The sequence below is a fragment of the Oreochromis niloticus genome, linkage group LG11, assembly GCF_001858045.2.
Source record: "Oreochromis niloticus isolate F11D_XX linkage group LG11, O_niloticus_UMD_NMBU, whole genome shotgun sequence".
NCBI lineage: Eukaryota > Metazoa > Chordata > Actinopteri > Cichliformes > Cichlidae > Oreochromis > Oreochromis niloticus.
This window is the reverse complement of record NC_031976.2, coordinates 22,679,540-22,707,218: the sequence shown is the minus strand read 5'-3', so window position 1 is coordinate 22,707,218 and position 27,679 is coordinate 22,679,540. Positions and strand designations below refer to the sequence as shown.

General features: G+C 39.8%; 2 protein-coding genes across 12 annotated transcripts; one reads left to right on the top strand and one right to left on the bottom strand.

Annotated features, from left to right (window-relative positions):
* Window positions 1–94: 94 nt before the first annotated feature.
* On the bottom strand, window positions 95–12,753 carry sbk3 (SH3 domain binding kinase family, member 3). Of its 2 annotated transcripts, none has more exons than XM_005455394.2 (4): window positions 12,238–12,753; window positions 2,781–2,928; window positions 2,171–2,373; window positions 95–1,076 (listed from the first exon to the last, which is right to left on the bottom strand). In XM_005455394.2, the coding sequence occupies exons 1-4, from the start codon at window positions 12,313–12,315 to the stop codon at window positions 291–293; spliced, it is 1,215 nt and encodes a 404-aa protein (XP_005455451.1). In that variant the 5' UTR covers window positions 12,316–12,753; the 3' UTR covers window positions 95–290. The 2 variants fall into 2 exon arrangements, with proteins under 2 accessions (XP_005455451.1, XP_003450668.1); XM_003450620.5 differs by lacking the exon at window positions 12,238–12,753 and adding an exon at window positions 4,621–5,557.
* epn1a (epsin 1a) lies at window positions 11,704–27,514 on the top strand. Of its 10 annotated transcripts, none has more exons than XM_019364438.2 (14): window positions 11,704–11,811; window positions 12,760–12,805; window positions 16,387–16,547; window positions 16,795–16,896; window positions 17,270–17,428; window positions 18,741–18,869; window positions 19,213–19,333; window positions 19,446–19,603; window positions 19,770–19,841; window positions 21,047–21,130; window positions 22,344–22,623; window positions 23,251–23,415; window positions 23,650–23,892; window positions 25,466–27,514. In XM_019364438.2, the coding sequence occupies exons 4-14, from the start codon at window positions 16,828–16,830 to the stop codon at window positions 25,936–25,938; spliced, it is 1,953 nt and encodes a 650-aa protein (XP_019219983.1). In that variant the 5' UTR covers window positions 11,704–11,811; window positions 12,760–12,805; window positions 16,387–16,547; window positions 16,795–16,827; the 3' UTR covers window positions 25,939–27,514. The 10 variants fall into 10 exon arrangements, with proteins under 10 accessions (XP_019219983.1, XP_013130069.1, XP_019219984.1 ...); XM_013274615.3 differs by having other exon boundaries at window positions 11,705–11,811; window positions 12,771–12,805; XM_005455400.4 differs by lacking the exon at window positions 11,704–11,811 and adding an exon at window positions 11,823–12,032 and having other exon boundaries at window positions 12,771–12,805.
* The last annotated feature ends 165 nt before the right edge of the window (window positions 27,515–27,679 follow it).

The following is a 27,679-nucleotide window of genomic DNA, read 5'->3' as shown; positions in this document are numbered from 1 at the left end:
ATCTGCAAATCCTCTTTATTATCAGCCTGACTGCTCTCCTTTGCTACTTATATAACACATGCAACACCACTGATTTATTTTGCGTAAACCAAAATTCCAACACAAGTCTTTAATAGCATTATAATACAGCTTTTTGTTCAGACATCACACTTTTCTTGTATTATTTTCATGCAAACACAAATATTTACAAATGTTCACAAACAGAAATATGTACAATGAAGTTGCACTTTGAGTTTTAAGGGTACTTATAAAAATATGAAAACACTGAAACAGTTTCATAAAGACAAAGTTTATCTCTCCCCTCTTCCTTCCCTGAGCAGCTCTTCTTCTACCCCTCCCCTCTCCCTCATTTTTCTGGCTTCCTTCTCCGCCTCCTCTGCTTTCCTCTTCTCCTCTCTCTCCGTCTCCATCAGCCACGGCCCTCCCAAATAGCTCAGGATCTCCTCTGGACTCCCTCTGTGCTTGGGCTCAGGGTGGAGTAGCTCCTTCAACAGAGTCATCACTAATGGGCTGAGGCCCTCAAACTGTGAAGGAGGAGGATTGTCTCTTTGTTTTCTCTCCATAATAATGTAATCATCAGCGTCCTCCTCACCCCTCCACTCGCCATCTCGCATTTTCTCGTCACGTTCGGCCTCACGGTCAAACCACTCCTTATATTTTCGATAGCCACGGTCATCATGAGTGCTCTCTTCCCAGGGGAAGCAGCCAGTTAGCAGGCAGTAGACGAGCACACCGAGAGCCCAGCTGTCAATGCAGGGCTCTACTGATATCCAGATGTCTTCTACCTCTTCTTCGGTTCCTTCATTCTGCCTTCTCTCCATCTCCTTCTCGGCCTCCTTGGCAGGTTCCACCTCGGGCGTGCAGAAGGGCGACTCGTACCAGACAGCTCGAACGGTGGTGCCGATGGCCCGGGCGAGGCCAAAGTCCCCGAGTTTGACCCAGCGACAGGAGCTGTCACAGAGGAAGATGTTCTCAGGTTTGATGTCACGGTGCACAAAGCCCAGAGAGTGGAGGTGTGTAACTGCACCGCTCAGCTGGGACATCACCCTCTGCACGCAGTCTTCATTCACCCCGGCCTGAAACAGACAGACAGTATGATTGAGTGGTGGCCCAGTATTAGACAGTTATTATTATTTTTTATATAATATTTTATAAAACAATTAGGCCAAGTGGAGTCTGATGGGAGGACTGTGTTACTGGCACTAAGACAACAAAATCTGCGTCACTAAACTGGTTGGTGACGCATTTGGAAATCCCTGTTTAACTTCATGTTCTCTCTCTTCATTGAGTGAGAGCGGGTTGTCCTTATTCTTATCAGTGCTTCATTGTGTTATTGGCAGAGACACAAACAGGGAAGTAGGTGAGCTGGAAGCTGTTATCAAGCATGTCTTATGTTTAAACTTTTAGAAATGAGCGCTCAACAAGTACAAACTCCCAAAAGAATAAAGGAAAATTTGTGGAATAATATGCCAATCTTTATGAATACAGTTAAACACTGTGCATGCTGCTGCACATCTTGTGATGTGATGCAGTTTGTGTGGCTGAGATGAATGTTAAGGTTTAGTTATAGACTCCTGCAGTGATTCATCACACCTGGTCACTGTTCACCTTCAGGGTTTTTGTTAAAGTATTGAATACTGAAGTGTTTTTTAGCTGACATGTCATACTCTATGAAGGAGAAGAAACTGAATTCAAGGTAGGTGATGTGAGTGAGGACATGCAGTTATATTATACAGTAATATATGGAGATTACAGCAGGAACACTTAAACAACAATACTGTAATTCTGTTCAAAGTAATAAACTGCGTAGGTTGTAATAGCTGCACTGTAAAGGTAAATCCTTGCAAATATAGCTGCCAGTACTGCCAGGTTATGGTTAATAAGTAAAAGTCTCTGTAAGCTGAGCATGCATCCAGGCACGATAAGCTTTGCATACTGCTGATGATTCCGATTTATCTCTCATGGGAACGCCAGTATAAAGTTTTATTATCTGGATGATTTTTTTTAGCAAGCAGTGTTTTAAAATAAAATGACTGGAATATTTGGATTCTGGGGTTTATGAAGCAAAAACATATCAGCTTGTATTAAGTTTTGCTGCTGTATATGTTTTCTGTTGTATTAGTAGGGCGTACATATAATTTCTTTCATGCCACACGTCAGCCAAACTGACCTCGGATACTATAACACTGTAGAGGTCACCGTATAGACCGGCTTGCTGGGCGAACACATAGTAGGATGGCGTGGAGAAGAAGATGCCCAGGGCTCGTGTCAGAGACGGATGGGTGCAGTAAGATAGGGACAGATTGTATTCACGCAGGAAAGAGGTGAGCGAGGTAGACTGACGAGGGAAGAACTTCAGAGCCATAGGAGTTCCTGATGAGAGTAAACCAAGATGAGATCTAATTAGCTTTAAAGTTCTCTTATAAACAATCTCGCCACCTGTGGCATGTGAGTGTTGTCCATCACAGACACTGTGAACAAATATAACTTCCCCTTTGGGGAGACCATGTTTCACGGCTACACCCCAGTTGCAGCAACTTTATCCGAGAGAATGTAAGAAAGCTCTTCATTAGAGCAACAGAATACTGTCAAAAGAAGGATCTGTTCTCACGTTACTGCAGAGCTGACCCCACAAAAAACATGTAGTTTCTTTACAAGAGAGAAAACTGAGTCTGAGGTGCTCAGTGACACTTTTGCAAATACTTCAGATAGGCAGCGAGTTTAAACGTGGAAAAATGTTTAGTTAAAGAAGCTCCCGCTGAACTGAGTCTTGCACTGACCTCTCTTTCTGTGCACAGCCAGCATGACTTTCCCATAGGATCCTTCTCCCAGGAGCTTCACCATCCGAAAGTGTTCAGAAACTTTCAGATTGGGCATGGATTGCGCCGACAGGAAACATAGCTCGTCGAGTTCCTGAGCTGCTGCAGCCTGGGAACATATGAAAGCAGCACACACATAAATCCAAATTGATGAAATAAGAGCTGCAGCTTGAGCGGCATGTGTTGATGTTATTGATAGATAACTTCAGAGAATGAAGTCTGAATCTAAGGGGGTGCACGTTCAGATGTGTTCCCTGAACCTGGGGCATGACAAGACCTCAAGACTCTAAACTACACACATTACATTAGCTGCAATAGTAAAAATCGTTTTTCTCATTCTATGCAAGTTTATTGGCTTACTATTTAAGTTTAAGATGTTTGTGCCATCCCAGCAAACATTTGGCAGAAAATACTGGAACATAATGGGGTACATAGACACTCCAGACATCAGGATGTCTTATCAGGATGATCAGAACATTTGGTGATTTAGTTTTTCATCCCTATTGTTACTCGTTGCTTCATGAAGTCTCGCCCATGATGATTTACTTTGAAGTGGATCCCCCACCACGTAGCCCATAACACCAGGGCGGGTGTGAACAACTAAGACAAGAGCTTAACGCAAAAGATAAAGAGACTCCAGAAGGATAACATATTTTTATTCTTGACCTTCCACATGTTGCATAACTGTGATGTCCCTGCAAACACCTAGTAGTATTTGCTGTGCTGGTACCAACAATATTTCTGGTTTGAATTAATATAATAAGCCTGATTGCTGTTACAGAAAAACATTTCCAATCACTTACAAACTTACAATCATTCCAAACGGTTGGAAAATTGATTAATTTCAGCTATGAGTCATTTTTAAGGAAACTGATAGACTTGATGTGCAGCCAATACTGAAAACAACAAACTGAAGGTTTTGACCAGCCTGAGAGCATTACGTTGTGCAGATCAGCTGTATTTTAAACAGACTAATGATGGCCCGTTTGAGGATTGATACTGCACAGATTAATGCTGCAGGTGCAACAACAGACTCCGCTCTGCAGCAACTAAAACATTTTATATCACAAAGAGGATCAAACGTGACATTTCAGACAGCTTCCACATGCATGAAAGCAAAATTTTGAAATGTTTTTAAGCACATTTCCATGAGTTTAAGCCTCAGTGGGATTCCGTTCCCGGAGCTGTTAACACGAGTTGAAGTTATCGCATTGTCAGATTCTTTTGCTGCTCCTCATTCCACGCATGCTCAAATGAAAATGACTATCATTTATTCTATCTAGGTCACAGTTTAGCTGAGTGATTTAGTGACTCCTACACATTAATCACACAGAAGCATCTAAGACACTGGTTGCGTGCTGATATTTGCCATGTCCTAAGACAGTAAGGTGATTATTAATTAAAACCCTAATAGTTAATGGCTTTTGGCACAAAGCAGTAAGTGTTATAATGTTTTATGTAACTCATCACTAACTAATTTGAAGTCCATTAGAAGTGTCAAGCAGTGGGAGTTGAAACACCACTTAACGATACAGTCTGAAGCCAAAGAGAAATGCTGTAGCAAAAAGTCATCAGTGTATTCATGCAGCGTCTGCATGCCATCCCATCAGCTAGAGGCAAATCATTAAGGCATTACAGAAAACCTCCAAACTGTCTGCACATGCACGTTATAACTGTTTTCTTGATAGTAGTTTTTCCTGCACTCACATGTTGACATTATGAGTTTGATTAAAGTCACAAATATGTCTCTGAAAACTAGATGTAAAGGTTTGGATGGACAGGAATAATGTGCAATACTTACTGTCATTTTCTGCTCAGTTGGATGATCTCTACTCAGTTTTCTCTGCTCTTTTCACCATCTAATCAAAGACTCTTTGAAAACTTGACAGGCTCCTGTTAGGGAGCTTCTGTTCAGGGCTGCAGATCTACTGAATGTTCGCAGCTAGACTGATAATCAAAGTGGATATTTTTGCCTTTGCTCCCTTGTTCCATGCAGTAGCACAGCTGACTTTATAAAGGAGGCTTATAGATGTTTACTGGAGACCAGGATATTGGCTGTGTGTTTCTCCCCATGAGACACATGCTTAACTCCCTCCCTCTCTTTTCCTACTCTTGTGCCAAGACTCCCGCTCTCTCCGCCTCTGGCCTGTTATGCTGGCAAATACGCACGAACCAGCTACAAGGCATTTCAAACCTCCTACTCCCCGTGCCCCCCTCTCTACTGCACAGCACTGCTAATATCCCACCTCTTCCAATCTGTCAGTCAGCCTGACCACATTAACCCATCGCTCTCCTGCCTCCCCTCTCCTCAGCTGTCATTCACCTTGTACCCCCTCGTTTTCCTTCCATGTCTCTTTCTCACCCTCTCAGCCTGTCTGAGTCAGTGAATTCCCCACACAGTATAGGATTCCTCTTTTAATCAACAGGTATGCTGGAATGATTGGAATAGGCCAACAAGCTGTATCCATGATCCCTGAATCTTACTGGGATTACAGCATATAGTTACAGAGCATTTTATTGTTAAATATTGATGTTCTCTCTTCCTTATCCGTGATATCTGCCACTTTCTGATGGAGGCACTTAAAATCGATCAAAATCAAAATGTACTAAAATATAATCATCACATCAATAAATGGAGGTTTTCATCAGTCATCATAATTCCTCTTCTTGTCACACAACACTATCTGACTTACTCTCTTTTCAAGCACATATTAATCATCAGACTCATATTAATAACATCTGAAATCTTAGTTTAAAAGAAAGACATAAAACTTAATTCTATACTTGATCTAAATGCCAGCTTTATTTCCTACTTAACACCAGCTGTAGGTCAGGCCTTTCCTCCCATAGCTTCAACACCCTCCTCCTCTTTCTGTCTGCTCAGATAGATTTCCCCTGGTACTACATACTATAGACATATTCTTGCCACTGGATTGTTGGCTGTGCATTATGTAACACAAACACTGGCTGCTATCACAACAGGCCAGTCCCTTCTCAGGTTACTAACACCACTGCTTGTGCTCAGCTGGTCATCACCGACGGGCTGCATGTTTGTGCCTGTACCACAAGGCTCTTTGGCCTCTGCTGTGACAACCAACTTCCCCACTCCACCAACAAAACTCTTACTGCTGTCATTTTGATGCCAAGAGGCAGTCGGTTTCATTCACAAATACTGTGTGTAAAGCATGCATGTAAAAAATGCAAACAGATTGCCCACTTGGTTGCTAATGATGTTTCACACAAACTTTCACCTTTGCTTTACTGGCACATTACATAATATACAGTAGATGGATATATATACACAATGTGGACCCCATTTGTCCAGGTTCCATGTTCTTCGAGGGAATGGTCTCTGCTTATTATACCTGAACCCTTGACCCCTGCAGTGCTGGAGTTATGCTCTGGTTGGGATCTTTTCTGGCACGGGTTAGTCTTCTTATCTCCCAGAGGAATGGGTCAGTGCAAATTAGTACAAATAGTCCAGCGTCACCTTCATCCTGCGATGACACATTTCCATGCTAATGAAAGCAGTCTCTTTCAGGATGTCACTGCCCTTATCCACTGGGGTTTGATAAGTATGATAATGATGGTAATCACATCATCCTAACCAAATCATTTATATCAGGCTTCAGAAACAGACATGCACAGTCACCTCACCAAACAGCCTGACTTTCTTGTGCATTTTGAAATAAAAGAATCCTGTTACAACTTGGTATGTTTGTGTTTCCTTATTATTTTATTTTTTCATCTATGGGTAGGACATTTTGTCCTTATTTTCTGTTTCACTGATGAAAGTTCATATTAAACATGGCTAAATGTTTTTTAAAAAAAACAAAAAAAAAACAGGTCAGTGTGTGTTAAAGTGATCTATAAGAGCCAAAAGTTGCTCTAAAGGCTTAGGTTATGACATTTTTTTTCTATTGCTGTGATGTCACAGGGATGTCTTAATATGGGCATGGGACTGTTGTGGCAGCCAGACAAAATAAGATTAGTTTAACAACGAGCTAAAGCTGCTTGTTTCAGCCAGCGGATGAAAATGAGGTGTTTCACCAAGACTGAGTAGAACCATGCAAAACCATGCAAAGCTACTCTGATACAGTCTAAACATAGACAAAATAAATAAAACTGAAAGTAGGCAAACACAACTGATTATATCCATCACACAGTTCTTGTTGATGATAATGTAAAAAATATTACTAGGCGTTCCACTTATGAGACAAATGGAGCAATATTTGATGGGTTTATCTCAGTAACACGACCTTCTCACAACAAGAAGGTCCTGTGTTTGAGCCTCGAGCCTCCAGCTAACAGAGACAGGTTGTTTTATCTGGAGTTTGCATGTTCTCCCTCTGTACGTTTCTCCCACAGTCCAAAGACATGTTAGCAAGCATGCCAAGTTAACTGATGATTCTAAATTGGCCATAGATGTCAATGTGAGTGTGAATGGTTGTGTCTCTCTTTCTCTGTCTCTAACCTCGCTCTAGTTCACAATAAAATGAAAGTGCCTAAAAAATGGATTGCTTCAGTTAGTCTTGAGTTGATGCAGAATCTTTCAGTCAGTTTGTCTTGGGGCAAAGTAATAGTTAGGTACTGAGCAGCCGATAAGCAAAGTATTACAGGTTCAGTTTTCAAAGAAACTGATTTTCCATCAACTCACTCATTGGCAAAACAGGAATGAATAAATAAATACATAAATAAATGGAAGCAACTGCATTTACTGAATAGCCGGGAGCTCAAAAGAGGCCAACAAAACAAACTTATACAGACTAATACAAAAGGCAATTTCAGCATGATGATAAATTATTAATTCAAGTGATTGTGACAAAAGGACTTGATACGTACACAATGTTCCAGGGTTTAGCCTACAAACAAATACCTACTCAGAAAAAAATGTGTCTTTAGTAATACATAAATAACTAGACATAAAATGAACAGAAACTGATCTGAGAGTTCATTTGTCAGACAAGAATCCACAGTGATGAATGTTATTTACATCCAGAAAGTGACAGCACAGGCTTTCAAAAGAGCATCTCGTGAGAGCTTCGGTGTTAGTTTGTTTGATTCCTCCTCTTCAAAAGCCCCTCCTCAGGCTGAGTCCAGTTCTTTCTTTCAAAACAAAGTAACGATTCTCTCCTGACACGGCTTGGGGGAGTGGGCACAGAGGAAATACTAAATAAAGTTTCAGCGTGACATAATAGTGGAACGACACCTGTCAGAATAATTTATACTTGTTATAATCACCGGCATTTTGCTTGTCCTTATAAGATTAGTGTTTCCAAAGCAGAGTAACATTACAAGTTTGCTTGAGTCACGCTGCAATGTTTTCTTCAATCCCCTCCTCCCCAGAGAGAAGGGAAAGATAAAGGGATAAAGAGATGAAGGATTAAAGGGGAACTTGTAACACACATGCATGCCAGCTGTTGTTCTGATCCAGGAGGCTTGCGGGGTATTTTTCATGGTCCCAGGGAAGGCAAAGCTGGTCTGGTGTCACACCAGATAGTTCAAGGATGCCTCTCTGTGGACGGTGAGGGTCATTGCATTTTTGGGGAGAAATTGTTGCTGCGTGTTAAATCTTAAGATTTACCACAGATTTACCACCAAACCTATGGTGTGACTTTCAGTTTTCATTCATTAAGAAGTGAAATACTTCCTGCTCAAATATGTCTCAATGTTTTCCGTATCATCAGCGTGCGTATGGGTCTTCACACTCTGACAAGAAGGCTTGTATTCAGTTAAACAACATCAAAACAGAGTCTTAGTAATTTTACTTAAATGATGCAATGTAAAATAAATAAATAAATAATTTGTTCCTTTCCTGATTTTTTTTCTGCATATTTTTTTAATACACCATAAAATCGAATTAGTTTCCAGAACTTAAAAAAATTATGCAAAAAAAAAAAAAAAGTAGTAAAGCATACTTAAGATAACTAAGTTAGGCCAACTTATTCATTGTGGGTACACAGTACTAAAAATAACTTGATTTTTCTGAGTAAGCAATACTAAATGTTTATATTTTTAACAAAACTTACTGGTAACTTAAACTGAGTTCTAACAAGCTCTGAGTTCAGCCTACTTAGTATTTTTAATTAAGCAGAATATTAGACTTTACAGTGTACTTACATGTTTCAAATTGTCAAACAAATTTTAATATTAGATAACGATACCCTGAACAAATAGAAAATGCATTTTTTAAATGATGGTTTCATTTATTAAGAGAAAAAAAGGCTATGCAAATCTATCTGCCCCATGTGAAAAAAATAATTGCCCCCTAAAGCTAAGGGTTGGGCCAGCATTGGCAAGAACTGCAATCAGTCATAACTGGTAATAAGTCTTTCACATCCCTGTAATTTATCTTTTCAGAATTGTTTTAATTCACACACAGTGGAGCGGTTTCAAGCATGAACAAGCTTTTTATGGTCAGGTCAAAGCATCTCGATGTGATTTAAATCTGGATTCTGTCTAGGCCCCTCTAAAACCTTCATTTTCTTGTTTCAGAGTTAGGTTTGCTGGTGTGTTTTGGATCCTTGTCCTGCTGCATAACCCAATTTCACTTTAAGTTTCAGGGTATAAATTGATGGCCGGATGTTCTCTTTCAGGATTTTCTGGTAGAGAGTAGAATTCATGGTTCCATCCATCAATTATGGCACGTAGTCCAGGTCCTGAAGCAGCAAAGCAGCCCCAAACCATCACATTAAAACTAACATGTTTGAATGCTGGTATGATGTTCTTTTATGAAATGCTGTGTTAGTTTTACTTCTTTTATGACATCTTGAATGAGTCGTTAATGTGCTCTTGGAGTAATTTTAGCGTATTTCACTTTGTCAGACAGGAACTATTTAAGTGATTTCTCGGATCAACAGGTTGGCAATAATCAGTCCCGGAGACAGCTAAAGAAACTGAACTGTGCTTTCTAAAAAAATGTGCTTCACATTAATTAATAAGGGGGCAGTTCCTTTACTCAGGAGGCGCCAGCTAGGTTTGGATTCCACTAATAAATGAAATCATCATTTAAAAACTGCATTTTGTGTTTCCTTGGGTATTCTTCGTCTAATATTAAACTTTCTATCACAATCAGGGCTGAACTGGGACAAAAAATCGGCCCGGGCATTTTGACTAGAGACTGGCCCACCAGGTATTATAGGAAAAGCCATAAAGCCTTTGAATGAAAACAAACGCTGTTGTGACAGTGATGTGCACTGTCTTGTTGGTATATGTATGATTTCTGTACATTTTACATCAGATAAAAACTTTGGTGGTAAGATTCAGATAATTATTTATTAAAAGCGAGACATTTTAAATGAGAATAAGAAACAAAAGTATTTCTTTGTGCCCCCCTTTCCCTGTTAATGCCCTACCTGGCCCCCTGGCAAAACCTGCTAGACCCGCCCCTGCACAGTTACCAGCTGTCAGCTACTTAGAAAAGGATCCTGGTGTTATTTGTTCATAACTTCCCTTCAACTCATTCATGTCACCTAAAAGGTAAACCTGTTTCTCCATCACCTGTTCAGCTCTGATGATTCAGTAAGGACATTACCTGGTTTCAGCTTCATGTTTCCCTCTCACCAGAATATCCAAACCGATATCATAACCAGCAGCTTTTACGGCTGTGGCTCCCGCAAACCTCAGCTGATACTAGAAATTAATATTAAATAAATTCTAACAACAGCTGATCAAGCTTAAACCTGCTGCTGTTGTTTAGCGCAACATCCGCCGGTTTCCTCTTTCTGGCGCAAAGTGGGACATAAACAAACAGACGGGACTTGGTCAGAAAAGCCGATCAGCTGATCATTGATCAGTTTCATGATTGAAGTAGCAACAGGAGAGGGAGGGGAGAGAATGAGAGAAGAAGAAACAGCTGACAGCATAAAGACACAGAATAACTGCAGCTTTGTGTCTTTTTTTCATTCTAGCTGAAGTCCGGGACAAACTGTTCCTTTTCAGCTTATTACGACACGTGTAATATTTTCTCTGAATACCAGACGATTCTGTTTTTTACAGGACGGTTGGCAACTCTACTAACTAACCGTATGAATAAAATAAAGTTCACTATCAGTAACATCATAGCACCCACCCAGCTGTATAGAAACTCTGTAAAAAGTCAGCACAATGAAAATAAACTATACCTAAACTTGGTTTATATCTGACCCAGATAGACTGCAGATCATTATTACCTGAAGTTCAGTTCACCTGACACTCGGACCGGCGGCCACCTCGGGTCTCTCCTCCTCCTGCCTCCCCTTTCCCTCATTTACCTGCTGGCTTCTATGGAAGCTCCGCCATAGCCACCACCAAACAACTAAGTTATTTTTACATTTTACACATTGGTCACACCACCTTTCATTGTTTATACCGTTACAAAAAAACAAAAGACAAAAAAAAGAAAAAAAAAACAAACATAAAAAACCATTGGCCCATAAAAACGAAAAATCACCATCAGCCCACTGGGCAAATGCCCGGTATGCCCGATGGCCAGTCCAGCTATGATCACAGTTTAAAAATATAAAATCAGGGGCAAGTTCTCCATTTTATTGCCATTAGTGAAACCAGTTCCTCATTTAGGATTTTTAGAAATGAACCCAGAAAGACACCTTCTATATTTTCAAACCGTTTTCTTGTCTATTAGCCACCCAAAGTCTTTTTTTTTAAATCTCTGAGAAGTCTGGAGAACGTGGAACAAACGTGCGAAAACAAAAATAATGACAAAAAGAGGATGTGAGTTCTTCCCTTTGACACAAAATGAATATTAAAAAGGAAATTTATCTCAGAACTTTTAAAAACATACCCCCTGTCTATCAGTGAATGAATTTAAACGGTAATAAACAATCATTTCGATATCTCTTTATTTGAGACTTTCTTTTCGTCTCAATTAATAATTCATGAGTCTCCTACTACCATCACAGGAAAACAAAGCTACAGGGGGTGCGGTCTTTCCTGTAGGCGAGAACGGAAGCGGAAATTCGGCCATCTCCTCGTACATTCAAGCTACAGCAGGGTCAGTAGACATTTATTTTAGATATTTATTGTGCCGGGTTGTCAGCCTTTTTTGACTCTTGAATGCGTGTATTCAGTAGTGTCCCAAAGCAGGACGTGAAGCTGGAGCTCGTACGGTCTGTCAGTCATGTAGCGAACTAGCAACAGCTAACAGGCTAGCTGGCTAATGTGTCCGAGCAGCAACAGCAGCAAAGTGATTTCTTTTATCAGTCAAAGTGGCAGGTAACCTTCACCTTTTTATCGAGTTTGGGATAATTCCGCGCTAGGACAGGAACGACTCATTCTGTTTAGTTCCCCCGCTTTTTTTTTTATACCTAACTAAATCCCTCCGTGCACCTGTTTGTACTACACCCAGACTTTGTGATAGCAAAGTGATCGCAAACAGTTTCGATTAGCTTAGCTGAGAATAAGAGAGTTTGGTGCTCACCTTTAGTTGATAAATTAAGCCTTTGGTACATAAAAATGTTCGTTTTAAGACCTGTGTGTTGCATTTTACAGCGGACATTAGCGTTTGCTAGCAGCTAGAAATACGTTAGATGACAGTTTGGTTGCTAACATATCAGTTAGTTAGCCTGCTATCTTAATAGGTGTGACAGGGAGCTCAGCATCTGTCTGGCAGGGTCGTTAACGTTATCTGGGTGGGGGTCACATCTTCGGGAGGCTGTGCAGTGTTAGCTGGATATGAGTGATAGGAAGAATAAATCAGTTAACACTTATGCCTGCTTTTCGCCTTTTGTAGTTGGCTTCAACCATACAATCCATCTTTCATATAGAGCAGCTTCCTGTGACGTGACTTATGAGTAAATAAGCGCTACAGCGTTTATAGCTTGTTCTGTATGTGATCTAAGTGAGACATCTGTGTATTTTTAGTGCTTAAGGCTGATAAACTGTGTACTGTAGTGCTTCTGAGATACTTACTGAAACTTTGTGGGGGATTTTTTCCCCTCAGTGTGGCTTCAGACTGACGATATCTGACAAGAGGAGATATATAAAAGGTATGTTATGTCACTTATCATGGTTATCACGGATTAGCTGGCGTGTCTGAACTTTGGCACTGGGCTTCAGGAGTCTCTGAACTGACTTTTGCAATGGTTGCTTTCTGTTCAGTTATGCAACATGCTCTCATGTTTATCTGACCTACAAATCTGAACCCCTTATTAGCTGTCAGGCTGATTTAAAACACTTAATGATGTTTGGAACGGTTATGTTTTTCGTATAGTATCCGAACTAAAGGCTTTCATTTTGTGCCATTTAAAATGTGTAATCCAGTGGTTTTCACACAGCTGACATGGTGTGAACAACTGTTTTAGCTGTGTTGCCAGATGAAAGCATTTTTGAAAGTGACACTAGAGCCAAACCATCCTAAATCATCCAATTTTTAAGAACATTTTCTGCTCAACCTTGTCTGATGTGCCTCTCTTTTTCGTACATTTTCACTGCATTTTTAATATTATTAGTATATTTTAAACTTAAACCGAGTCATCTAGTGCAGTAGGTCTTGAAAATTAAGAACGTGCATGTATTTAACACAATTTTCTCAGTTGAAACTGGAAATTGGATTAATAATTAACTAAGAATTTCATGTCAAAACAATATTCTGCACGTTTCATTTTGTGGTATTTTAAAATAAAATTATATATCACTCAGAAATTATTAAGTCGTCTTTTGAAATGTAATTTTCTTTCTTTTTCACAAACATGGGAATTTACAAGATAGCTTTCATTTTTCTCCATATTTTAGTTACTCTGTATCTGTCCGAAATTACAGATCCTGATTCATCATTTCGTATAGTAAATTTCTGTTATTTATCTTAAATATTTACTGAAGTGTGCGGACTCAAACATGGCCTCAAATTTCAAAGTGTAAGCTAGAGAAGTATTTCATATATTAATGTAAATTCAAACTTTGGACCATATAATTTTTAGGGATATCTGAGATGTTCGAGCAGAAGGCCCACTTTGTTTTGTGATGGAATGACCCAGCAGTTTTCAAACTTTAAACCACTGTTTATATCTGCAGAAACTAGCCTTTATCTCAGCTAAAATGGCGTGAATGACTATTTTAGCTGTTGTGTCAGATGAAAGCACTTTTAAGTGTGACACCTACAATTTTTTTTTGGTCTCCAGTAAACTCCGCAAACATGCAACTTGCCTGGATCCCCTTATCAGACACTTGTACAAAGTCCTACAAACTGACTATGATTCACATTTAGTTCTTTACGATAGACTAAGTTTCTCTCAGGTTTCCAGGTTTGTCTTGCTTGTGTGGCACAGCGTTCACATTTGTTAAAACCTTACAGAAAATAAAAGCCTATTAACATCCCAGTCCAGCTGAAGCCATAAAAAAAGCGTATTTTTGTGGCTTATTTCCTCCTGACAGTTCTCGATCTTAAAGTGGTTGTGTGTGGTTTTCTTTACACAAGAAAGTGATCAGTTTTACTACTGCACAAATTGGATCCTTCTCACTGTCAATCAGGTCATTTCATGTCAACTAATGTAGTACATCTGAATTTCATTGGTTACTTATTATGCAGTTACAGTAATATGTATATGTGTGTGTGTGTGTGTATATATATATATATATATATATCTATCTATCTATCTATCTATCTATCTATATATATATATATATATATATATATATATATATATATATATATATACATATATATATCTATCTCAATCAATCGTTTTTTTTAATCCAGCCACACTTTTTGGGAACCACTGGTTTAATCGTTGCCAACAGGTTAATTTATTACTGCAAGTTACAACTTATTTTAATAAGTAACAAGCAGTCAGGGCTGAAATCTTATTTTTCTTTTGTTCTTTAACTAATAAATCTCCAGTTTGTAACCAGCATGCTGTTTGTAGAAGTCAGTTTGTTTACTTTATTGGTTCAGTATGAAGAAGGATCTGCTTGAATCTGGAGAATCGGAAAGAGCGGCAATGTTTCTTGCCAGTGCTGGTTTGCCAACTGGGGGAAGATCCACATATAGTGGGTGGGGAAAAATTGATATTTATTATATTATAAAGGAAAGACCATGTACTTCCTCTCTTTATTTTTGAAAGTTACCAGTACAGAGAATTCCTTAGCATCAACCAGTAAGATGATCAGTGTTTTCCAGTTGTTTTCCAGAGTGATTGTTTTTGTAGTTTTGCCTCTGTTCACAACAGAAAAGTGTGGCTAGCTCCTTCAATGGTTCTGTCGTGTCCAAATACTTATGGACCTGACAATATTTTTGTGGCACAAGCTGAGGTAGCATCTGTTACGCAAGAAAATGCAGATTGTGGCAGTGAGAGCTTGCATCTGGTCAGCAACAGTGTTTCAACCTGATGCGTGAGCAATCAGATACTAAAAAAAGCTCAGCAGGTAGTGAGAGATGTGCTGCTGATCCACAAAAATCATTCTGCGTGCCTTTTTTCTTTCTCCATCAGCAAACAGGATAAGTCCATGGTTTTTTTAGACCAAATTCAGGAACTGTCAGTGGTGTTGCAAAACAGAAACTATACGTTATTGCACCATAAAGTTTCCCACACTTGTTGGGTATCAATCTCTTCTAATTAAAATACTCATTTAAAATCTGCCTCAAGTTTATAGTTTGTTTTAACCATGTGTACCATTTTCTTGACATCCATACGTGGATCTGTCCCTGATTATTATCAACAGTGGTTGATGATATGTTGTTTTTAATAATCTGTTATTCTGCTCTTGAGGCCTGCAAATATGGGTTCAAGATTAAAGTTTTTGGCAGTGTAATGATTAGAGTACCTGGAGTTAAGTAAACTGAACCCTTCTAAAATATTTATCTTAGTGCTACTCTTGTATAGTTTTACCCTGGTGTGAAGCTGGAAGTTGCCTAGATGTTTAGTTGTGAAAACTAAATTATTGACTTTGTTAAGGAATCAAGGTTGAGAAGCCAAATTGTTTGCCATCTTTTTCTGTAAAAACTCATCCAGTTAAATTCACTGCTACAGTTTAGGTCTCTGTCAGGAATTTATTTTGTTTTCATTCACACTTTCTTGCTCTTTTTATTGATTGATTTTATGTTTTGCATAGATGCACAGATTATAACAGCTTTTTTGGGGGGGGGGCAGCTAAAAGATGTAATTTAACATTGTCAGTAAACTGTATTTATCAGTTTGGCCTGGGGTAAATTTTCAAAGAATATGTAAAGAAGAGAAAACAGACTTTAAAACTCACTGAATAATTATTTATAGTGTAGATTGTAATATTACTCTTCACTTGACAAGTAAATAAAAAGACAAAAAATATCTCCATTGGCTTTCAGTCAGATGGTCATATTTAAAATGACTACATTCCTATTTTTAAACTGTTCACTCTAATAAGAGATAAAGCTTTTAACTGATAAGTTGTATCTCTGTGAAGCATGTGTGGATCAGCAACAGATCATGTGACATTTGTTGCTGAATATCTCCTTTGTCCTTTTGTTTTTTAAAATTTTTATTAATGGTTACTTTAGATTTAGTCACAGATTCAGTTTCAGCCTGCTTGTTGTGCTGTAGCAGAAGTATCCAAGTCACAATGCATTTACATTAATCTCAATCCTGCTCCCTAGTTTTCATCCCCCTTAGTCCGCGGTTTTGGGACCCAATGTTGCCACGGGAAGAAACAGACAAACCGTGACAAAGCACTCCATGAATGAGTTGCAGCCAAGATAGAGGAACGGCAATATAGCAAGAGGAGAGACCCTTTTCCTGCATCAGTCTTGTGTAACAGGTGCGCACGATGTTGTCTTTATTTCTCGTTTCATGCTGATTTGGGTTACCAGTGCCATCTTCCACTCACTGATTGTAGACTCTTGTATACGCACACTTCCTCACGAGTATTTCAAGTGTTCATCGTCTTTCTTGCTGGATGTTTTATTGGTTGTAAGTCTTGTTGATTTGTGTGCCCTGGAAATAAACATGTTATTTGTATTGTATTAACTATACTTTATATTTCTTCTTGCCCATCTGCTGTTCAGCTTTCAACAGAGCTCGGTGGCCAGACCGTTGCCATGTCGACCTCATCGCTACGGCGACAAGTAAAGAACATCGTCCACAACTATTCAGAGGCTGAAATCAAGGTTGTATCTCTTGGCTTCTTAGCTGGCTTTTCTTCTTCTGTTTCTTTTTCTGCACACATTCCCATTTTGTATCTAGGACTTAAGTGTAACAAATGCATCTCTGCCACACAGATGAGATTATGCGGCTTCTGATAATCTAATATTTCTTTGGAGAACCTCCTCACTCTTCCCCTTGTTATGTAGAGAATGAGCTAATCTAATCATATCGTACCCATTCATTATTCTCTGCAGCTTGTGATCTGATTGAATTTATTTTGTTACTCAGAACACTGTGCACCAAGATGTCACAAAGTAATGTCTGAAATAATTCCCATCTCAGTCGGTTTGAGTGGAATAATTAATAGTTAACCCTCTTGTGTGTTTTTGTGTCCAGGTAAGGGAGGCGACGTCTAATGACCCATGGGGCCCCAGCAGTTCCCTTATGTCAGAGATCGCCGATCTTACCTACAATGTCGTGGCCTTCTCGGAAATCATGAGTATGGTGTGGAAGCGCCTCAATGACCATGGCAAGAATTGGAGACATGTGTACAAGGTTTGTGAGTGCAGAAGTAAAGTTGGGAATAACAATATAGATTAAACTCAAGACAGTAAACACCATGGGAAAACTCCAAAACACAGCATATTATTGTCATTATTTCATCCAAAGGAAATAAACCATGCTACTTTAATTGTAGGTATTGAAAAGTCAGTTGTTTAGAACAGTTCATCAGATATCTGCTTTAATTAAAAGGTGAACCTGGGATCCTGGAGTGTGCAAGCTGTTAAATTTTTCTGCATATTTCTGTCTTTTTGCTTAACTGAGAGACCCAGAGGATCCAAATGTTCCTTCAAGCATTATTTTCAAACTAGTCTCATGGCATTTACACACACAGAGCACCACTGTGACTATTGGTCGACGTAGCATTTATCCCACGCCTCCTTCATTTGGTGATTGGGTGCCTTCCTAAAAGCTGACAATGGCGAACACAGTCTTTTTGAAATCTGTAAAGATATGGCACAACTTGTACAGACCTTTGGAATGAAAGTGGCTCAGTTATAGCAAAAATCATAATCGCATTGTATTCAATAGTAAGATTACAATTAACTTTTGGTTATGGAAAAATAGACTGACTAAACGTAAAAGAAAAATGATGTCTTTTATGCAAGTGTATTTCCATAAACTTTAATTCAACTGAAAAACTAAATAAACAAATAAATATGAACCAGACTAAATCATCTGCCTGGCTGGAAGAAGAGGTTACAGTAAAGGAAAGGAATATCCAAAACAGAGTGCAGCATAATAATCTTTCTATCTGAATCAGCTCGTGTTAAAAATTCCTGGAAACCAAAATTAAGATTCACCTAATTGCACAGCTGTAGTCTTTAAAAAAACAGCGTGGTAGACACATCACGCTTAGGTGTTTTTTAGTTTCAGTGTCTGCAAGTGCGCTGCTTGGGTCCAAGCAACATAAAGCCTCCCATCAGACATTTAGCTTGAAGCTGTGTGTAGACGTCAACACGTCTGCCTCTTTTTTTTTTCCTTTTTTTTTTATGATCGCCCACATTTGTTTACAGGACATTACCAAACAGTGCACTACCTATGCACCCTTTAAAGAAAGTTTTCCAGGAATAACTACTACTCCGCAGTGTCTGCAACAGAGGATAATTGCCACCTAAAAGGTTGTGGGGCTTTGGATGGAAATCCATGGAGTAGTTATGTCTGTAGTACAGAGATGGTCAGTAATTTTGTGTGGGATTAAAAACCGAAAGCTGAAATATTTGTTTTTATTTTTGTGTGTTAGAGGTTTCTTTTACTTTGGGGATTTTTGTGTTTGAATATTTACAGCTCTCTCCATTTTCTCAAGGCTATGACTCTTATGGAGTACCTGATCAAAACGGGTTCAGAACGTGTTGCCCAGCAGTGCCGAGAGAACATTTACGCAGTCCAGACCCTCAAGGATTTCCAGTACATAGACAGAGATGGCAAAGACCAGGTACACAGACACACCCATGCCTTCAAAGCTGAATAGAAAGGTGAAGTCAGTGGTGATTAAAGTCCACATTTGTGGAATGCAGGCGCACACTGTAAAATGTCCTTGACTAAACTACAAGCAGCATGTTTGACTAGGTGTCTCTGACCTGTTGTGCAACCACACAAAGCCAGCCATAAAAGTTTTATTGGTTGTTGATAAATGAGCTTTGCTTGAGTTAAAACATTTTCTTTTAAAACAATACAGTTTGCCGTATAAGTAACTGCTTTTATAATTGATTTTGTAAATAAATGTATCTGTTTTATGTGATGTGTAAAATTAACAGTGGTTTGCTTTGTTTTTCCAGGGTGTGAATGTTCGAGAGAAAGCCAAACAGTTGGTGACGCTGTTAAAAGATGAAGAGAGACTAAGAGAAGAGAGGATCCACGCCCTGAAAACCAAAGAGAAGATGGCACAGACCTCCAGTGGTGAGACACCTACTCTAAATAGTTAACAGACTGATCCAGTGGTCACAGTTGCAGTATTACAGTATTTATAAGAGGGTTTGGTCCCTTCTGTGCATATTTATCTCCACTTTAGCCTCCTCAGCCCCCTCTGCACCCAGCCTGGGGGGCAGCCTGTCGCTGGGTTCACACTCTGGGGGTGCTGATAGTGAGCAGGCTTGGCCACAGAGCTCTGGAGAAGAAGATCTGCAGCTCCAGCTGGCTTTGGCTATGAGTAAAGAAGAGGCAGAGCAGGTAACACCAAGTAGACCTGTTGAGCTAAGCTTACTGGTCCTTTACTTCAGATAAGTTTGCAGTCAGTCTAATGTACACGTCACTTATGTACACAGAGGCTTTACAAATATTGTACATGCAGCACACCTAGCTTTGCTCTCACCATTTAACCCCTGAACTCCCCCAGAATAGCACGGACCCTCTGGAGGATGCAGAGCTCCGCTATGCACTCACACTCAGCAAAGAGATTCACCAACAGGTCAGGGGCAGAGAGTGTGTCCAGCTGGCTGGAGAAGCCAGTCATCAACTATCTGTCTTTCTGTCAAATGGAATTTCTCAAGCAAATGTCAAGTATTGATCGATCAAGAAAAAATGAATTAATGCTCGTATTTGCAGTAATCCTGTTACAGTAATTCAGTTTAAAAAGTCGCATCCTAAGAGGCGCTTTTCAGAACCTCATCAAGATGTGTTAAAACTGCAAGAAAAACGTGCACCTAACAAATTGATCATCTGCCATCTAGAATTTGCATGTCATTGGCAAATATTTACCATAATTTATTAAATTTAACAATGAGTGGCTTGCAAGTATTGATTATTCTTTCTTTCTCATTGCCGTCTCTGATAGCATGCACTTAACCCTAGTCTTGATTTGAAGCATTTTTTCCTAACCTCTAACACCCTCCTCCTGCTGTTGTAACTTCCTGTTTCTTTGTTTACTGAGTGCTAACCTTGTTTGCCTGCGTCAAGTGTTTGCAGTCCTGCACCTACTGTAAAACTAGATTAGTTTAGCCTTTCAGACTTAATGTTAATGTTGCTTACAGGCATTAAAGACAGCCTGTTGTCTCACAGATAAGTCTGTGTTATGCTGTCAGTCCTCAGTGAAATGTGTTAGAATACAGGTGGCAATAGGCAAGATCTTAAGTTGATGTTCAAGATCTTCATCTGAGCTGAAATTAATTAATTGTTATTGATTTCATATAAAGGGCTGTCTATTTCTACTTCAAAGGTTTTGTCCTTCAGGTGATAAAGAAGCTCTGCTGTGCTCAGCTACCAAACTGATACCATTGTTGGTGCAGGCAGTTAAAACCCACACAGCAGTTGGAATATTCACCATGGCAGCATTTGATAGGAAACAAACGAACCACAGCTGCTTTTGCATCTGTACCTTCCCTCTCAGGAGCCGTTTTGCCTACCCATGTCTAAGACATCTTCCTGCCACCGTCTTCAGTTTTAGGAAGCCGCGTGACAGCGCTTGTAATCTAAACTCTGTTAAGCCCTGTTAAAATTACAAGCTCTTCACACACATTGTGTGAACAGCCTTATCTTTTGCCTTTAAATCATGATTAAAGGTTAGGGTTTCCTCGTTTGCTCATACTGACCTTCAGTGTGGATTTAATGAATCTGTGCCTGTGGTGCATTTTTGGAGTTTGCTGATGGATATAATTGTGTGTTTGTGATTGGCAGGAGGAGCGGCTGCGCAGAGGTGATGACCTGAGACTGCAGATGGCCATTGAGGAGAGCAAGAGGGAGAAACCAAAACCAGAGGAGGTGGGTGTTTTTAAGCTGGATTGGATCATCTGCTTTACGTGTGTGTGTGTGTGTGTGTGTGTGTGTGTGTCTCCATGAGTACATTCAGCTTTGTTAGCTGTGTGTCTGATTAACAAAGTGTGACTTGACTTGAAGTGAAAACTTTCAGATACTAAAATTGTTGGTGAAATACAGATGGACTGTTCAGCTTTTTTTCTTTTTTTCTTTTTTTTTTAAAAAAGCAGATGGTACGTGAAAGCATTATCAGGTGTCTTATTTGACTTAATGTGTAAGCAGTGTTGCTAAGGATTGAAATTTGCATGAAACTTGGAAACACACAATGTTTTCACTGTACTGGGGGGACACATCGTGCTCCATAAAATGCACAATGCGTAGATTTTATCATAATTGATGCAATAATCCGCTCGTTTGTAAGAAAGCTTTCAGTCCAGAGCTACTCCTCAGTGTTACACAACCTTTCAGGTCTTTCAAGTGTCAGAGCTTTCGACACATTAATCATTGTCTGAAATGTGAGATACCTCTGTGCTTTCATTCAGTTTTTTTTCCTCTTCTACAGTAATCAAAATGAGTTCAGCCTTTGCCTGAATTTTCCACCAAAAAAGCATCTTTGTTGAGACTGCAGATGGCCTTCAAAGCATAACTAACAGCTATTATTATTTTTAAATCATTTTCTGCTTTATCAGAACAGTATTATCTAACCTCACAATATGATCTGAGGTTATAGTCCCCTGATCCTTGGTTCAAACAAGACAACATTTGAGATTATCCAAATTTTATTCGTGTAAAATAGTCGCTTAAAAAGACCAAACACGCATAAGAAAAATGAAAGCCTCTCCAAAAACAAAGGAGAGGAAGAAGGCCTTGAACCGCCCCCACAGTGAGCAGTTTGGTTAAGGCTTACTTCCCTAAACTATTTGGAAAACTAAACTTTTGAAACAAACACTGAAATCAGGACTTTCATTTAAGTCTCAACTCAGTTAATAAATAAAAATGTGCAAAAAGCAGCAAAGGAAAAGTTGGTGCTGATAGAGGAGAGATGCCAACACTTCTCCTTCTCTGGTTTTACATCTCATCAGCACTATTGATGAATGCCAGAGAGAGAACAGGCTAATAAGATTGATAGAAAATGATAAATGTGCCAGCATAGCGAAGCGTACGTAATGGTGTCCATCAGCTGTGCGAGCATTAATTCATTAAATGTTCTCTTGTACAGAGCGCTCTGATGGAGCTGAGTGCTGTGGACCCCTGGGGCACCCCTGCTGCTCCTGTCGTGAGTTCTGCCGGGCCCTCACCTCTACCCACAGTTTCTGCCTCTGCCGCCTCGGGCCCATGGGGCACAGCCACCACAGATCCATGGGGGGTAGCATCACCCACATCCCCTACAAGCTCTGATCCTTGGGGTGGGGGAGCTCCGCCCACCATAGCTGCTCCTCCAGATCCCTGGGGTGAATCATCCAACAAAGTTAACAACGTCGACCCCTGGGGAAGCTCAGGTAAGGATCTTCGACCCGTGGTCATGCTTGACCTCTGTTGGCAGTCAGGTGGGTGGGACTGTACTCGTTGCTGGTGATTAAAACAGAACCTTGTCTCTGTCTGTGGGTGAAAGAGGATGTGGAGACTTTTTCTCCCCTTCATGCCACGGTTGCATTTCCCCTCATACATGTCACCATGCTGTCATAGCTGATCTTTTCATCCGTCTATACATGCTTTCTGTTTGTAATGAAGAAAGCAAGCATGCCATTCTCCCTCCGTGTCTAAACCAGGAATTTTTATCCTCTTGTTTTCACTCAGGACTGCCTGTGGCTGTGTCTCAACCAGAGCTTTCTCTTCTCTTGCCCTCTGTATGCCTTTTTTAGTTATTTATTTATTTTTTTAAATGTATAAGGTTGCTTCTTATCTCTCCTTTACCTCCAATAAGTTTCAGATTAGCTTTAGGAGTAAGTAATGTGGCTTTCAGTTGCATCAGTCCTCCTGGAAAGTTAACAATGGAGAGGTTGAGGAGAGAGAAACACCACTGTTGGTGCCCAGCCCAGCTTCCTGTCCCCTCCTTATTGTGAGTTGTACCTGTAAGGTGTTGTGTTAACCCTCCCCTCCCTTGCGTGTCCTTCCCTCCCCTGTAGCTGTGACCCCCCCAAGTGCTGACCCCTGGGGTCCTCCATTGCCTCCCAGCACTTCCTCCTCGGGGGGGCCAGTAGACCCCTGGGCAAAGGACGGGCCTGTCCCTGCCTCTGACCCTATCACCTCCGACATCTGGAGTGGCTCCGCCAAACACACTAACGGCACAGGTACATTCACACTTAAAACTACATGAACTCTCACATGCTCAGGTTCTGGCACAAATTTGTAAACAGGTTTACATATTTTGCACACAAATTTCCAAATGCATGCACTCAGCAGCTGTCCTGTCTAACATTTCATCCTCCTTTGTGTGAGTATCTACTCGGATATTGTTTTTTGCTGTTATGAGTGCGTTTTTAAGAGTCTGATTTACTCTTTCTGCTCCTCAATACCTCGCTTAGGAGATCCAGAGCAATTAGGATCTTCAGGAGCAGGCGCTGACAGCACAGGCTCACCGGTACCCTTTGACCTGTCCTCTCTTGGTTCTTCACTTCCTGTTCGGAAGACTCCCGAGTCCTTCCTGGGCCCCAACGCAGCACTGGTGGATCTCGATTCTCTCGTGCCGTCGAAACCCAAACCCAAACAGCCACCGCCTCCCTCCATCTCGTCCTCATCAGCACACAACCCCTTCCTTCAGAACACAGGTTAGTTACAGCTGAACTTCATGAGCTCGACGTTTTGTGTCCAGAAAGATGAATTTGTTCCCGCTGAATTTCTGTGACTCGTATTTAGGGAGAGCCTGGAATTTTCATGAATTTTTGTAAGCATTTATAGGAAAATGACTGACTTTAACATGAGCTATTTAAAACTGCTGTGTAATGGTGCTTTGAAACCTTTCAGGGCATACCTTTTACTGGGCCATGGAAACATTATTTGCAGACATTGAAAAGGGAAAAAAATCATTAAGTTAATAAATGACTCCAAAATATATATAACTTATTTGTTTAAATGTAAACTTAAAGAGCAAATGTTTGCGTATATTTTGACCTTTATTTTGTGGGGCTGAAACAAAATATGAGTATTTTATTTGAAAGATAAAAATGAATATAAAATATGCGTTTCAGGGAAATAAAAACAAAATGAAGATGTAAAATGATTATCACAGTGGTTTCTGATTAATGTGGTAGATCAGTTTACTGATTCAGCTCCAGCCTCTTCAGGTTTGGGGGGGGGGTTTTTTGCATTTTTCACACTATTGCGTGCACATTTCACAATATCATAATATCTGATCAACACGCAGAACCCAGGCTGAAGTCCAAAATATTGTTTTGCTTTTTTGTTTCCTAAAATTTTAAAACTTCTAGGTTAACATGGAGAAAACTTTCTCCATGACTTTATTCATTATTGTGGTTTACAAATAACGTTTGTAGCATTTTCTGATTCAATAACAAGAAACCACTTCTTGATCACAATCCACACATCGTTACAGACTAAACACAGAAAATAATAACAAAGAACACAGGTCTTTCAGAATGAACTGCTCATTGGTTTCCATTTTAGAAATTGCAATGTAAAAAAAATTAATTGCTTACAACATCTGTCATAAAAATGAAGACAAAATGCAACCCTTTTTATTGTATGTGCGTGCCATATTCACATTTAGTTTCTTAAATGCAAAAAAATATATAATAATCTCAAATATTGTCAAAGATCACAGCCAAATAAATTAAGATATATATGTAATGTGAACTAAGCCATAAAAATTTACCTTTACTCTGTCTTCTTAGAGGCTGTTAATAATGTTATGATGGTATAGATATTAATTAAAATTAACAATAATTTAATGACCAAGCTAACAACCCTCAGTGGCTCAGAGTTTAATGGCTCATGTGCATTTTTAATGGCTCATGAAAAAAAAATATTAATGTTATTTAAATGATAAAATGTTTCGTATCATTTCACTTTAAATCTGAAAAATGTTATGAAAGCCTTGTAATTAATATGCTCTAGTACACCCCATGCCCCCCTTTAGACTCACCCCTGTTTGCTGCAAGTTGTTCCTTCCATGTGAAATATGACAGCTGCCATCAGCCTTTAGAAAGCTGTATTTGTAATTTAACCATTCTGGTATCAGATTACGTTAACAGATTGTCTGCATGTTTTAAGCCTCCAGCTTCACATTAAACTGTGCCAATGTTAATAATAACATTAAATTAAAAATGTGTTAGCATATATCACAAAGTTCACTCATCTATGTACGTGTTTCTTCTGTCCCAGGTTCATCTCCTGCTACTGGCATGGCAGTGACTCCGGGCAGTACCATTTCCAGTAGGGGGGTTTCTCCAACACCTGCATCCTCCAACCCTTTTGGGGTGGCTCCTCCTATGACCTCCATCTCACCTCAGCCCTCCTCACTCGGCCTTAGTGGCCTCCGCACCAGTCCTGTGCCTCCCAATCCCATGCTGGGCATGGTGCAACCAGGAATGGGCATGGCGCCAATGAGTATGGGAATGGGGGCTCCAGGAATGGGAATGGGCCTGGGCATGATGCAACCCAGCCCCATGGGCATGCCGTACAGCGGGCTCTCCCCAATGGCACCCCCAGGCTCAGGTCTGATGGGACCCGGAGTCGCACCACCTCCTCAGCTAATTTTGGGTGGGCCCACAGGACCAGGAGGGGTGATGAGTGCTGGAGGATCAGTGGGAGGTGGAGGAACGACGGGCACGAGCACCAACCCGTTTCTTCTTTGAGGAAGTGTCACCACTACTTGGCTCACCTTTCAGCCTCCTCTGTCATACCTGCTGCCCCCTTCAGTCACCCACCCCCCCACCAATGCAATTTGTGTCCAAAAAGAAAAATGTCTACATCTCTATATTTAAAGAAAACAAACAAACAAAAAAAACTAAATCAAAAAAATGTTTCATCTTTTCCTTTTTGAAAGCATTATTTCATTTCAGAATAATTATTTCATTTATTTAGTCCTTTCATTTCACAGGTTATTTTACGGGTGGGAAATAGAGATCTATTTATTTTGTTTTAATTCAGTTCTGTTCTGTATCGTACTTCATGTGTTTGTTTTTGTTTTTCATTTTTGGTCCTTTCAGTCCTGTCTTGAAATGAAGGTAAGTCTGTGATACCTCGAGGCTTTTTCAGTAGTGTCTCTATTCTAACATTACTGCACTGGGAGAGAGGGAGGATGAGGAGACATAGCCACTAACAAACTGGACAGAGAAACTGTTGTACCTGCCTCTTCCTCTTCTCTCCCTCTAGGATGAAGACAAACACTGAATCACTGAAATGAAACGAGTGCATGAAGAGCTATTTTTAATGAACTGTGGACGAGATATGGGCTGAACAACTTGCATTAACATTTCAGGCACAATGTGGTCAAATTGTTTCACTTTTAATTTAATGGTAAATGTAATTTATTTTTTCCAACTTTTTGGGAACAAATAAACAAGGAGGGTCATGTGATGATGCCATCTAGATCAAATGCCTTTTTTTCTCCATTCTTCTTCCTGGTTACTGTAGAAAACCTAAAAAGAGCTCTGAGATCTGTGATCCGATGGGGGGAGAGAGGGAGGGATGCTTGTTGAGAGTGTGTGTGTGTGTGTGTGTGTTTTTGCAGCAAAGTGCGAATGAGAACACAAATGCTCATTTGTGAGTGTGCAAGTACACAGTTGTGCAAATGTTCATGTCTGTGTATGTGTTTCAGTAACTGTCTCCATTTTTTTTTTTTTCTGTGTCCGATCTCATTTCAGTGACTCAGAAAGGAAGAAACCACATTGATTATTTTTGCTTTTGGAAGTTGTAATAATAAGATGTAATGTGGGAATTTCAAATGAGGTGTTATAAGGGTCACGTTTGTTTTTTTTGTTTGTTTTTTTTTGTTTGTTTTTTTTTTCCCTGCCAATCATATTTCGCACTCTTCTTTTCATTAATTAAAAGCAGTTTTTCTTAATCACACATTTCATACGGGATTCCTGGCATGCAGGTGTCCCAGAGCAGCACTGTCCTTGTGTTTCATCCCCCTTTCCTTTGGAGAGGGACGGCAACCGATGCTTCTTTAAAAAAAAGAAACAAACAAAAAAAGACAATTACTTCAGCGAATGAAAGGAGATAAAACTGGGACTCGACAATATGCTTTTCATGCTGTTCTTTTAATTTAGTTTGATGAATTTATTGTTATTTTATATCAACAAGAAGAATATCTCTTTTATCGGGTAAGGTGGAATTTTGTGTGGTGTTGACTGTGAACATTCACATTTGAAAAGTAAAATGGAAAAAAATCAGAAGAAATTTATGAAATAAAACAAAAACACGAAATGTGTCTTTTGCTTTTTCGTTCTTCCAGTAATGTGACTGAAACAAATTGACTGGTGGATGTTTATATACAGCAGTGTGCAAAACTCTGGAGTCACACCTTGTTTCATTATTTGAGTAGGAAGATGGGAAATGATTAATTTATTGAAACATTGAAACATACAAAGA

Coding starts and splice junctions, on each gene's coding strand:
- sbk3 (XM_005455394.2), bottom strand. CDS start 12,315: ATGTCCGCTGTAAAATGCAACACACAGGTCTTAAAACGAACATTTTTA. Junction 2,929..12,237: donor GCTTAATTTATCAACTAAAG/GTGAGCACCAAA, acceptor ATATGTTCCCAG/GCTGCAGCAGCTCAGGAACT. Junction 2,374..2,780: donor GGCTGTGCACAGAAAGAGAG/GTCAGTGCAAGA, acceptor TACTCTCATCAG/GAACTCCTATGGCTCTGAAG.
- epn1a (XM_019364438.2), top strand. CDS start 16,828: ATGTCGACCTCATCGCTACGGCGACAAGTAAAGAACATCGTCCACAAC. Junction 21,131..22,343: donor AGAAACCAAAACCAGAGGAG/GTGGGTGTTTTT, acceptor TCTCTTGTACAG/AGCGCTCTGATGGAGCTGAG. Junction 22,624..23,250: donor CGACCCCTGGGGAAGCTCAG/GTAAGGATCTTC, acceptor CCTCCCCTGTAG/CTGTGACCCCCCCAAGTGCT.